Below are 14,090 nucleotides of genomic sequence, written 5' to 3' on the forward strand. Positions count from 1 at the left end.
ACAGTGTTGTTATCTTTTTCCTATGTTTGTGTATATTCTACAATTTGTTTGTTTTCTTCCCACTTTGTTATGGTGATATCCTATGTTCCTCAAATTATGCTTATTAGAGACTTTCTTTTCTAAGGAGTTGTATTACTTTAATGAAATGCTTTGCTGTATTATATGCTGTCTGTACATGTGTAGAAATTCAAAGAATATGTGTGAGGTGACAATTTTAGCCGCTGGGTAACTAGAATAATGAATGAATGATAGCACATGTTGGAGCCTGCATTTGAAACATTAGTGTTGGCAGCTGTACAGTGTACCAAAGTCATGTTACAGTGCATCTTAATCAAACAGTGGGCTCCCTTCTTGGTTTATTTCTTGTTTGTTAATAATGTTTCAATGAAAAGAATGGAGTTCAATGTAGACTTGCTTTAGTTTCTGATGCCATCATTGATGACATGGAGATTATGTTTTGTTGAAACTTTTACACATGATATCTCAGGGTAGGATTCACGGATAAACCTTTAAACATGATATCTCAGAGTAGGAATAATGGATTTATAAACCTTTAAATATGATATCTCAGGGTAGGAATCATGGATAAACCTTTAAAAATAATATCTCAGGGTAGGATTCACAGATAAACATTTAAACATGATATCTCAGAGTAGGAATAACATAAACCTTTAAATATGATATCTCAGGGTAGGAATCATGGATAAACCTTTAGATAAGATACCTCATGGTAGGAATCATGGATAAACCTTTAAATATGACATCTCAAGGTAGGAATCATGGATAAATCTGTAAACATGATATCTCAGCACTTGTAAGAATCATGGATAAACCTGTTAACATGATATCTCAGAGTAGGATACATGGATAAACCTTTAAACATGATATCTCGGGGTAGGAATCATGGATATTTCTAATACTTGGTGTGTGGATGCATCACATTGAGTGCAAGACCCCTATTGTTTCAGTGAAGGTGTGTATTGCCACATACAGAATACTGACCTGTGTTTATCATCCTGAAGTGCAATTGCAATCTGAGCTATTTCTGGTGAACAAGCAGTAGTCTAATTTAATGAAATCATTGAAACCTCCATGCACTTTTGCACTCTGGTTTAAATCTGAAGCTAACATATGTGGAAAGATTTATTAGCCAGCGTTAAAACACTTGCTTAGGACTACTTAAGCTAACATTTGTGGAAAGAGTGTGTTAGCCAGCATTTAAGCACTTGCTTAGTATTACTCTTGGTAACTCTACATTCTTAAGTACTGAAAGCTTTAATTTGTAATCACCTGAAAAACCATTTCTCATTTTATTATTTCTGCTACACAGTTGAAACTACAATTTTTATCATTCTGTTTCTCTGTGATGCTTTCTCTACAGGAAACCTGGTAGTCGATGGGCTTTAGAACAGGCCAAGTATAACATGATCCATAGATACCTACTGGTTGGAGTCACTGAGGAGTTAGAAGAATTTATTGCCCTTTTAGAAGCCACTTTACCGTCCATGTTCAAAGGTGCTTTGAATTTATACAGAACAGGTAAGTGATGATATCTGATGTCACACAATAGGATTTGCTTGTTAAAGAGGAAGATGATAACGCTATGCTATGAAACCAGAGATGTTTTTATGATGTAGCTAAGGCACACATAATGGTACCGATGTGCTACTACTCTATATAGTATTGTGGGGATTTAGTCTTATAATCCTATCTTTGTCTTCAAAGTCATTATGCTAGGAATTTAATGAACATACAGGTTTTCCACAGTTTTAAGATACGTATTATTTACTGACATGGTGACTAGATGATCACATGAGTCTAAATGTGGAGTAACACAACGTTAGAACAACTTAACAATAAGATAATTAGTTAACACATTAATAAATCCATTGAAATAAATAGTGTGTTTATTATGATCAGTGTGCTTTGGGCCTCTTAATTGTCATGTTTAAGCCCCTTGTCACCATTATTACAGAAATAGCCTGGCTACTAAATATCATCAACCATGTGAATTTCATGATACTGTTTATAGGATAATTGAGATTCTCACTGCTGGCAATGCCCACCATGTTTGATCTGATTATAACAGACTCATTCTTTCCTTGATTTCTGTGCAGGCAAGTCATCTAAGTATCATAATTACTTACAAAACAGTATTAACTTTATTTTACTCGGTATGTCATTGGATATTTAGTTTCAAATGGTAGAAAGTTGATCTTGTAACTGTCGCAACAAAGTGTTGCCATTACATCTTTGGAGAAGTTTATTTGACATTATTGTGTGTATTTTCTATTCAAGCTTCCAGCATATAAAGTAATATAATACTTTGAATAGATAGAGTTAGTCCATGGAGGTAAACAACCTCCATGGTTAGTCTAAGCTACTAGCTAACTTTGATATGGATGTTTGTCTGGTAGACACTTTATTGTTATAATGCACAGTTTCATATGTTTACATAGTTTACATGATCTGATAAAAGATTTCATTCCATGAACCAGTGTACTAATGTCAATACTGTTCTAACCTTGTTTATATGTGGAATTCTTTACCATATCTGTGATGCTCATGTAATCCATTGTTACTGTCAATGTCTGTCCCATAAACTTACCATGGGCTGCTGTCATGCCTAGTTAGTAATGTTATTAGACATTTGTGACAGAACAAGTCTGTTCTTGGTAACAAACTCATGGAATAAGCTAGGCAGACTGTACTGCTACTACCACACAACATTGTAGGCATTGCTGGTGATGGTTTGTTAGTAATTATCGGTTTAACACCATGTTTTACTCTGTTTGATGTCAGGAACTGGAGATTTGAAATATTTAAGTCTCCCCCAATATGAAAAGATCCTCATTAGTAACTTTGGTTAAATATCCACATTGTCTACATTAGTGTTAAATTGGTAAGGAAGACACCTTTAATTGTTGAATGTTACCAAAATGAAAGAAATTTAGCTATTTATTTACATGAATGACCTTATAGTATAGTTGCAGGCCATTTTAGGGGTGTTTTGGGTAATAATTAAGCTTATTGTTGCAAATATGTATTTTATGAGAACCAGTAGATATGCTTGCTACTTTAACTATCAGTTTAAAGAAATTATTCAAATGTATAGTATGTGACAAACTTCCATATGATTTAGGAGTTTCTGAGTTTGCTTGCAAAATTAATTCACTCCATTGAACATGGTTAGGATGAAATTTACTTGAAATGTTGTTTCCTTGATATTAAACATCCAACTTTCCTTGAAAACAGGCAGTTAAATACTTTGACCAAAGTATAATATGACATAGTTGGCTGTCAAGTTCATTGTAATGGAGCTTCAGTGTAATGTTAGCAATGAAAGAATTACAGAGAACATAATTGTTGTGAGACGGCAGCATGGTGATTTATACTGCATAATATCCAGTATGTTATGTGGCAGGTATAGGATTTGAAACTACTGTACTGGTGTCCTATTGTCAGGCAGCATTTTATTACATGGTGTATGTTATGTGGCAGGTACAGGATATGAAACTACTGTACTGGTGTCCTATTGTCAGGCAGCAATTTATTACATGGTGTATGTTATGTGGCAGGTATAGGATTTGAAACTACTGTACTGGTGTCCTATTGTCAGGCAGCATTTAATTACATGGTGTATGTTATGTGGCAGGTATAGGATTTGAAACTACTGTACTGGTGTCCTATTGTCAGGCAGCATTTTATGACATGGTGTATGTTATGTGGCAGGTACAGGATATGAAACTACTGTACTGGTGTCCTATTGTCAGGCAGCAATTTATTACATGGTGCATGTTATGTGGCAGGTATAGGATATGAAATTACTGTACCGGTGTTCTATTGTCAGGCAGCATTTTATTACATGGTGTATGTTATGTGGCAGGTATAGGATTTGAAACTACTGTACTGGTGTCCTATTGTCAGACAGCAGTTTATTACATGGTGTATGTTATGGCAGGTATAGGATATGAAACTACTGTACTGGTGTCCTATTGTCAGGCAGCATTTTATGACATGGTGCATGTTATGTGGCAGGTATAGGATTTGAAACTACTGTACTGGTGTCCTATTGTCAGGCAGCAATTTATTACATGGTGCATGTTATGTGGCAGGTATAGGATATGAAACTATTGTACTGGTGTCCTATTGTCAGGCAGCAATTTATTACATGGTGCATGTTATGTGGCAGGTATAGGATATGAAATTACTGTACCAGTGTTCTATTGTCAGGCAGCATTTTATTACATGGTGTATGTTATGTGGCAGGTATAGGATTTGAAACTACTGTACTGGTGTCCTATTGTCAGACAGCAGTTTATTACATGGTGTATGTTATGTGGCAGGTACAGGATATGAAACTACTGTACTGGTGTCCTATTGTCAGGCAGCAATTTATTACACGGTGTATGTTATGTGGCAGGTATAGGATATGAAACTACTGTACTGGTGTCCTATTGTCAGGCAGCATTTTATGACATGGTGTATGTTATGTGGCAGGTACAGGATATGAAACTACTGTACTGGTGTCCTATTGTCAGGCAGCAATTTATTACATGGTGCATGTTATGTGGCAGGTATAGGATATGAAACTACTGTACTGGTGTCCTATTGTCAGGCAGCATTTTATGACATGGTGTATGTTATGTGGCAGGTACAGGATATGAAACTACTGTACTGGTGTCCTATTATCAGGCAGCATTTTATGACATGGTGTATGTTATGTGGCAGGTATAGGATATGAAACTACTGTACTGGTGTCCTATTGTCAGGCAGCATTTTATGACATGGTGTATGTTATGTGGCAGGTATAGGATTTGAAACTACTGTACTGGTGTCCTATTATCAGGCAGCATTTTATGACATGGTGTATGTTATGTGGCAGGTATAGGATTTGAAACTACTCTACTGGTGTCCTATTATCAGGCAGCATTTTATTACATGGTGTATGTTATGTGGCAGGTATAGGATTTGAAACTACTCTACTGGTGTCCTATTATCAGGCAGCATTTTATTACATGGTGTATGCTATGTGGCAGGTATAGGATTTGAAACTACTGTACTGGTGTCCTATTGTCAGGCAGCATTTTATTACATGGTGTATGTTATGTGGCAGGTATAGGATATGAAACTACTGTACTGGTGTCCTATTATCAGGCAGCATTTTATTACATGGTGTATGTTATGTGGCAGGTATAGGATTTGAAACTACTGTACTGGTGTCCTATTGTCAGGCAGCATTTTATTACATGGTGCATGTTATGTGGCAGGTACAGGATATGAAACTACTGTACTGGTGTCCTATTGTCAGGCAGCATTTTATTACATGGTGTATGTTTTGTGGCAGGTATAGGATATGAAACTACTGTACTGGTGTCCTATTGTCAGGCAGCATTTTACTACATGGTGTATGTTTTATGTCAACTAGCACATGATAAACTATATGTGTTATATTGGCAGGCAGCAAACCTGCGTGTCAGGTCTCAGCTTGCCAGACAACATCTTTATACTTGTCATGTCATATGTTGGCGGCAGACTGCATGTTTATCAAGCTACATAGTTATGTGTAGGTCAGCTTGGCAGACAACATCTTTATACTTGTCATGTCATATGTTGGCGGCAGACTGCATGTTTATCAAGCTACATAGTTATGTGTAGGTCAGCTTGGCAGACAACATCTTTATACTTGTCATGTCATATGTTGGCGGCAGACTGCATGTTTATCAAGCTACATAGTTATGTGTAGGTCAGCTTGCCAGACAACATCTTTATACTTGTCATGTCATATGTTGGCTGCAGACTGCATGTTTATCAAGCTACATAGTTATGTGTAGGTCAGCTTGCCAGACAACATCTTTATACTTGTCATGTCATATGTTGGCTGCAGAATGCATGTTTATCAAGCTACATAGTTATGTGTAGGTCAGCTTGCCAGACAACATCTTTATACTTGTCATGTCATATGTTGGCTGCAGACTGCATGTTTATCAAGCTACATAGTTATGTGTAGGTCAGCTTGGCAGACAACATCTTTATACTTGTCATGTCATATGTTGGTGGCAGACTGCATGTTTATCAAGCTACATAGTTATGTGTAGGTCAGCTTGCCAGACAACATCTTTATACTTGTCATGTCATATGTTGGCGGCAGACTGCATGTTTATCAAGCTACATAGTTATGTGTAGGTCAGCTTGCCAGACAACATCTTTATACTTGTCATGTCATATGTTGGCGGCAGACTGCATGTTTATCAAGCTACATAGTTATGTGTAGGTCAGCTTGCCAGACAACATCTTTATACTTGTCATGTCATATGTTGGCGGCAGACTGCATGTTTATCAAGCTACATAGTTATGTGTAGGTCAGCTTGGCAGACAACATCTTTATACTTGTCATGTCATATGTTGGCGGCAGACTGCATGTTTATCAAGCTACATAGTTATGTGTAGGTCAGCTTGCCAGACAACATCTTTATACTTGTCATGTCATATGTTGGCGGCAGACTGCATGTTTATCAAGCTACATAGTTATGTGTAGGTCAGCTTGCCAGACAACATCTTTATACTTGTCATGTCATATGTTGGCGGCAGACTGCATGTTTATCAAGCTACATAGTTATGTGTAGGTCAGCTTGCCAGACAACATCTTTATACTTGTCATGTCATATGTTGGCGGCAGACTGCATGTTTATCAAGCTACATAGTTATGTGTAGGTCAGCTTGGCAGACAACATCTTTATACTTGTCATGTCATATGTTGGCTGCAGACTGCATGTTTATCAAGCTACATAGTTATGTGTAGGTCAGCTTGCCAGACAACATCTTTATACTTGTCATGTCATATGTTGGCTGCAGACTGCATGTTTATCAAGCTACATAGTTATGTGTAGGTCAGCTTGGCAGACAACATTTCACAACATAAGTATCATAGATGCTAATATATCTGCATGTCATATGACAACTGTGGTACACTAAATACATAATACACATGTACAGTATATATCATATATCACAATAAAATGCAGCTATGTGTATGCATGTAAGCATGTTGTATCATCAGATTACTCTTTGGCACATTGTAGAATAGCTTGCTAGTGTGTGCTCAATCCAGTGTACATGTAATATAATTTAGAATAGCTTGCTAGTGTGTGCTCAATCCAGTGTACATGTAATATAATTTAGAAATAGCTTGCTAGTGTGTGCTCAATCCAGTGTACATGTAATATAATTTAGAATAGCTTGCTAGTGTGTGCTCAATCCAGTGTACATGTAATATAATTTAGAAATAGCTTGCTAGTGTGTGCTCAATCCAGTGTACATGTAATATAATTTAGAATAGCTTGCTAGTGTGTGCTCAATCCAGTGTACATGTTATATAATTTAGAATAGCTTGCTAGTGTGTGCTCAATCCAGTGTACATGTAATATAATTTAGAATAGCTTTGTAGTGTGTGCTCAATCCAGTGTACATGTAATATAATTTAGAATAGCTTGCTAGTGTGTGCTCAATCCAGTGTACATGTAATATAATTTAGAAATAGCTTGCTAGTGTGTGCTCAATCCAGTGTACATGTAATATAATTTAGAATAGCTTGCTAGTGTGTGCTCAATCCAGTGTACATGTAATATAATTTAGAATAGCTTGCTAGTGTGTGCTCAATCCAGTGTACATGTAATATAATTTAGAATAGCTTGCTAGTGTGTGCTCAATCCAGTGTACATGTAATATAATTTAGAATAGCTTGCTAGTGTGTGCTCAATCCAGTGTACATGTAATATAATTTAGAATAGCTTGCTAGTGTGTGCTCAATCCAGTGTACATGTAATATAATTTAGAATAGCTTTGTAGTGTGTGCTCAATCCAGTGTACATGTAATATAATTTAGAATAGCTTGCTAGTGTGTGCTCAATCCAGTGTACATGTAATATAATTTAGAATAGCTTTGTAGTGTGTGCTCAATCCAGTGTACATGTAATATAATTTAGAATAGCTTGCTAGTGTGTGCTCAATCCAGTGTACATGTAATATAATTTAGAATAGCTTGCTAGTGTGTGCTCAATCCAGTGTACATGTAATATAATTTAGCATAGCTTGCTAGTGTGTGCTCAATCCAGTGTACATGTAACATAATTTCATTCAGGCAACATGATATGTATGTTGGGAATTTTGAAAAGGTGTAACAGATGTATACATGTTTCTTGGATTACCTGTACAAGATCTCTACAAAACTATCCTTCCTTTTTTTATTTAAGGAAAAAGATCTCACTTGAGAAAAACTTCAAGGAAGGATCACCCGTCTGAGGAAACATTGGAATTTTTTCGTCAAAATCCAGTTTGGCAAATGGAGGAGGAATTTTACAACTTTGTGCTGGAAAACTTCCATGCTGTCAAGCAGCGTTCCCTGGGAGAAGATAACTCAGGTCGTGTGGCTGCGCTTGAACGACAGTTTACGTATGAGAAAGTTCGACCCAGGTAGCAGTACTTAAGCATCAGTAGGATCAAACATGGCTGTGTAGAAACAAGAGACATTGAACAGTATAAAATGACACAAAGTGCTTCAAATTGAGAAGTCAAATCAACCAGTTATTTACTTTTCTTTTGCATTGGTTGATAAAGGTCAGCTATTTCCACTCAGTGGTACTTAACATTCGTTTTATTATTTACATTTGCTTTCTTTTATAATTATTATCCTTTTCTTGATTCAGTTAACCTTAGGAAGTAGAAATTACAACATCTCTATGCTCAGTTGCTCATGCATTTGTATAACTTATCACCTGATTAAATTTGTTTCTGTGCTTGAGATTGTAGGTTTAAAAGAACAAGAAAATCTATACTGGCAGCTAGGTTTCCTTATCTTTGTTATTAGTAGTAACTGGTAGCCGCTAGTCATAAAAAAGTAACTGGTAGCAGCTACAAGCACCTGTAGCCCCTAGTTGTAACTGGGAGCTGCAAGTTGTATCTGGTGTCCACTAGAAGTAAGTGGTAGTTACTAGTAGTAACTGGTAGTCACTAGTAGTAACAGGTAAAAACTACTGGAAAACAGCAAGTACCTGTGTTAACCAGTAGTGGCTAAATAGTATGTGGTAGCCTTGAGTAGTAGCTGGTTGCTACTAATATTAACTAGTGGCTGCTAGTAGTATCTGGTAGCAGCCACTAGTATCTGGTAGTTGTAACTGGTAACTGCTCTTGGAATCACTTGTAGCATCCGGTAACCAGTTGTCATCCGGTTACCGCCAATGATATCCTGTAACTGCTAATTGGTAGCCTCTGGTAATATGTGGTAACAGCTAGTAGTATCTGGTGGCCACTAGTATTAACTGGTAGTCGCATGTTATAACGGATAAAACCTACTAGAAGAAATTGGTAGCTACAAGTAGTAATGGATAACTACTATACCTCACTGGTGGGTGATAAGACAACACAGATTTCTGTAAGGTGACATTCAACCAACAGATATATCCAGAAAGATCACCTATATAAATGTGAGCTACAGCAAAAACATCAATAGAACAATGATGCCAAATTTATGAAAATATTTTTATTTTTGAGTCGGGAGTTGATTTGGAGAAGAGTTAGTTAATCGAAGGCCATGACAAGACATCTGGACATTGCTTACTTTTACCTTGACTTCTCAATACTTCAGTTTATTATGGTACCAAATGGCTGGATCATTTCTTGCCTTTTACTTAGATGTGTTCATTTGAGTTAAAAGCTATTATCTCCCACCAATATTTCAATGTTGTATCCCATCCAGTGAATGATCAGATCTTATACCAATCATTCCTGGATCCATACTAAGGACATGTCCATTGTTTTATCTCCCACCAATATTTCAATGTTGTATCCCATCCAGTGAATGATTGGATCTTATACCAATCATTCTGGAATCCATACTAAGGACATGTCTATTGTTTTATCTCCCACCAATATTTCAATGTTGTATCCCATCCAGTGAATGATCAGATCTTATACCAATCATTCTGGAATCCATACTAAGGACATGTCCATTGTTTTATCTCCCACCAATATTTCAATGTTGTATCCCATCCAGTGAATGATCAGACCTTATACCAATCATTCTGGAATCCATACTAAGGACATGTCCATTGTTTTATCTCCCATCAATATTTCAATGTTGTATCCCATCCAGTGAATGATCAGATCTTATACCAATCATTCCTGGATCCATACTAAGGACATGTCCATTGTTTGATCTCCCACCAATATTTCAATGTTGTATTCCATCCAGTGAATGATCAGATCTTATACCAATCATTCCTGGATCCATACTAAGGACATGTCCATTGTTTTATCTCCCATCAATATTTCAATGTTGTATCCCATCCAGTGAATGATCAGATCTTATACCAATCATTCTGGAATCCATACTAAGGACATGTCCATTGTTTTATCTCCCACCAATATTTCAATGTTTATACCATCCAGTGAATGATCAGATCTTATACCAATCATTCCTGGATCCATACTAAGGACATGTCCATTGTTTGATCTCCCATCAATATTTCAATGTTGTATCCCATCCAGTGAATGATCAGATCTTATACCAATCATTCCTGGATCCATACTAAGGACATGTCCATTGTTTGATCTCCCATCAATATTTCAATGTTGTATCCCATCCAGTGAATGATTAGATCTTATACCAATCATTCTGGGATCCATACTAAGGACATGTCTATTGTTTTATCTCCCACCAATATTTCAATGTTGTTTCCCATCCAGTGAATGATCAGACCTTATACCAATCATTCTGGGATCCGTACTAAGGACATGTCTATTGTTTTATTTTCTTTTGTCCTTAGTATACCAAACACATAATTTTTGAAGGAGGAGATGGTAGGTGCTAAGTCCTAACTATGTTTGATTCATCATTCATGAGCGATACATTTCGTTAATATTTTATAGATTATAACAGTATGTTTTATGTTGATTCACTGTTAGTTTTAATGTAACATATCCCAGTGAGCCAGTCTTGTATCAACATCATAGTTGTTTCAGTTCTTTGCCTTTTTCTTCATTATCCAAAGTGGCTTTGTGACTAACAAGATAATCGTAACCTAATACATGCGGATGAGTGTGTGTGAAATGTGAAAACCTTGTAAACAATATGTCTCAAGAAGGGAATCTTTGACCAATCTCATATTTAATATGTAGTTTGTGTTTTTGTTTTTGGTGAAGTCAAAGGTCATTTGGGGTCAAGAGGTTTCAGATTGTGAAAACCTTGTTTTATAATCTACTGTATCTCCGATGGACCAGCCTATTAGATAACATGTGCGTTTCGTCTCATAAGAATAGGAGAGCTTGTTGGCAATTGGAAATTAAGGGCATCCATAGATAAGAATCAAATCTCCATTGACTTAAGTGTGTCGGTAACGTTTGGAGTTGCCATGTATGTCGCTGCATACATGCTTATGCACAAAGGTGTGTAATGAAGGTTGTACTGTTGGTATACATACAACGTTGCTATTGGAATGGACGATTTTATTGTGAATCATCCGTATTACATTTTTGCTTCCATTTGTTGAAGTTTCTGCCGTATTTCACAATTTTCAGTGCCAAATAAAAACTTCAGGTTTGGATGTAGTAACGTTGGGGAAATGTTCAAGCGCTGTTTACGAAAATAACTGGCGCCTAGTTAGATGATTTAAAGGCAAACCAGATGCAAAATCTTGGGACCAGAGGGTAAAAATTGCCCAGTGCCTGCTTAAAATACAGCTTGTAGGTGTAACACATGAGCAGAAGAAGCCTGTTGTCTTTGATAGAGATCAATCTGTAGGCTGAATACAAGAAAAGTTTCCATCTCAGTCATCAGCTGCCAATATGAATGTTGTTTGTCATAAATATCTCAATACATTTTGCGCTTAGATTGAAGTATGTTGTTCATCCTGGCTATACCCAACAGCCTAGCGTGTCACATTCATGTAAGATTATTCATGTAGCATCATCGAAACTACACTGCAGTTTCGCTGTCTGGTTATCTACTGCATCTGTTTGCATTAAAATATTTAGATTTGTATCAAACAGTAACTGAAAGTACTGTGTCCACATTTTGTAATATTGTTTCTTTGAAGTTATGCAATAATTCCTCAGTGATGAAGCAGGATAAATTATTTAAGAAATCTAACCATACTTAACTGAGCACACCAGCAAATCCATTGCAAAGCTTTGTACCAGAACATATTTGTTTTTGTTAGTTTGTGTGGTTGTTTCGCTATATCACTGTGAGCTACCTCTTTTGTATTAACATCATAGTGGTCTTGTAAGATGAGGAGAAATCCTCCAACTGTGTCATTTGTTGTATATAATGCTATGCTTATTATCTTTCCAAGCTCTGTTGAGTACTGGACTTCCATTGCAGCTGTCAGCATCATACATGTCTGCTGTTTCAAATTGTGACATCTCATTGAAGTGATTTCAGTTTTGTGGGCAAATAAAATATTAAATAGGTTCACTATGAGTCTTATTCTGACAATGGCGAATGAGGTGGTTCTTGGAGTGGGTTAGTATAATTGTTAATGGTTTAGTAGGAGGGTGGTGAATGGTTGAGTAGGAGGATGGTTGGGGTTTTGGTGGTTCATGGTGCAGACAATTGGAGTGGGTTAGTATAATTGTTAATGGTTTAGTAGGAGGGTGATGAATGGTTGAGTAGGAGGGTGGATGGGGTTTTGGTGGTTCATGGTGCAGACAATTGGAGTGGGTTAGTAAAGGGAGAATGGTTTAGTAGGTGGGTGATGAATGGTTGAGTAGGAGGATGGTTAGGGTTTTGGTGGTTCATGGTGCAGACAATTGGAGTGGGTTAGTAAAAGGGTTAATGGTTTAGTAGGAGGGTGGTGAATGGTTGAGTAGGAGGATGGTTGGGGTTTTGGTGGTTCATGGTGCAGACAATTGGAGTGGGTTAGTATAATTGTTAATGGTTTAGTAGGAGGGTGATGAATGGTTGAGTAGGAGGGTGGATGGGGTTTTGGTGGTTCATGGTGCAGACAATTGGAGTGGGTTAGTAAAGGGAGAATGGTTTAGTAGGTGGGTGATGAATGGTTGAGTAGGAGGATGGTTAGGGTTTTGGTGGTTCATGGTGCAGACAATTGGAGTTGGTTAGTATAAGGGTTAATGGTTTAGTAGGAGGGTGGTGAATGGTTGAGTAGGAGGATGGTTGGGGTTTTGGTGGTTCATGGTGCAGACAATTGGAGTGGGTTAGTATAATCGTCAATGGTTTAGTAGGAGGGTGATGAATGGTTGAGTAGGAGGATGGTTGGGGTTTTGGTGGTTCATGGTGCAAACAATTGGAGTGGGTTAGTAAAAGGAGAATGTTTAGTAGGTGGGTGATGAATGGTTGAGTAGGAGGATGGTTGGGGTTTTGGGTGGTTCATGGTGCAGACAATTGGAGTTGGTTAGTATAAAGGTTAATGGTTTAGTAGGAGGGTGGTGAATGGTTGAGTAGGAGGATGGTTGGGGTTTTGGTGGTTCATGGTGCAGACAATTGGAGTGGGTTAGTATAAGGGTTAATGGTTTAGTAGGAGGGTGGTGAATGGTTGAGTAGGAGGATGGTTGGGGTTTTGGTGGTTCATGGTGCAGACAATTGGAGTGGGTTAGTATAATCGTCAATGGTTTAGTAGGAGGGTAATGAATGGTTGAGTAGGAGGATGGTTGGGGTTTTGGTGGTTCATGGTGAAGACAATTGGAGTGGGTTAGTATAATCGTCAATGGTTTAGTAGGAGGGTGATGAATGGTTGAGTAGGAGGATGGTTGGGGTTTTGGTGGTTCATGGTGCAGACAATTGGAGTGGGTTAGTAAAGGGAGAATGGTTTAGTAGGAGGGTGATGAATGGTTGAGTAGGAGGATGTTTAGGGTTTTGGTGGTTCATGGTGCAGACAATTGGAGTGGGTTAGTAAAGGGAGAATGGTTTAGTAGGTGGGTGATGAATGGTTGAGTAGGAGGATGGTTGGGGTTTTGGTGGTTCATGGTGCAGACAATTGGAGTGGGTTAGTATAATCGTCAATGGTTTTGTAGGAGGGTGATGAATGGTTGAGCAGGAGGATGGTTGGGGTTTTGGTGGTTCATGGTGCAGACAA

The 14,090-nt window shown here is 37.5% G+C and overlaps 1 protein-coding gene across 4 annotated transcripts in view; it reads left to right on the top strand.

The window, feature by feature from the left end:
- Positions 1-10,549, top strand: part of LOC139964363 (heparan sulfate 2-O-sulfotransferase 1-like) — a 76,079-nt gene extending 65,530 nt beyond the window's left edge. For all 4 annotated transcript variants that reach the window (XM_071965912.1, XM_071965911.1, XM_071965910.1 and 1 more), the window contains exons 7-8: positions 1,382-1,539; positions 8,253-10,549. In XM_071965912.1, the coding sequence (XP_071822013.1) occupies positions 1,382-1,539; positions 8,253-8,476 (382 nt within the window). In that variant the 3' untranslated portion in view covers positions 8,477-10,549. The remainder of the gene's footprint in view (positions 1-1,381; positions 1,540-8,252) is intronic.
- The last annotated feature ends 3,541 nt before the right edge of the window (positions 10,550-14,090 follow it).

This window comes from Apostichopus japonicus, chromosome 22 (genome assembly GCF_037975245.1).
Source record: "Apostichopus japonicus isolate 1M-3 chromosome 22, ASM3797524v1, whole genome shotgun sequence".
In the NCBI taxonomy this organism is placed as follows: domain Eukaryota; kingdom Metazoa; phylum Echinodermata; class Holothuroidea; order Aspidochirotida; family Stichopodidae; genus Apostichopus; species Apostichopus japonicus.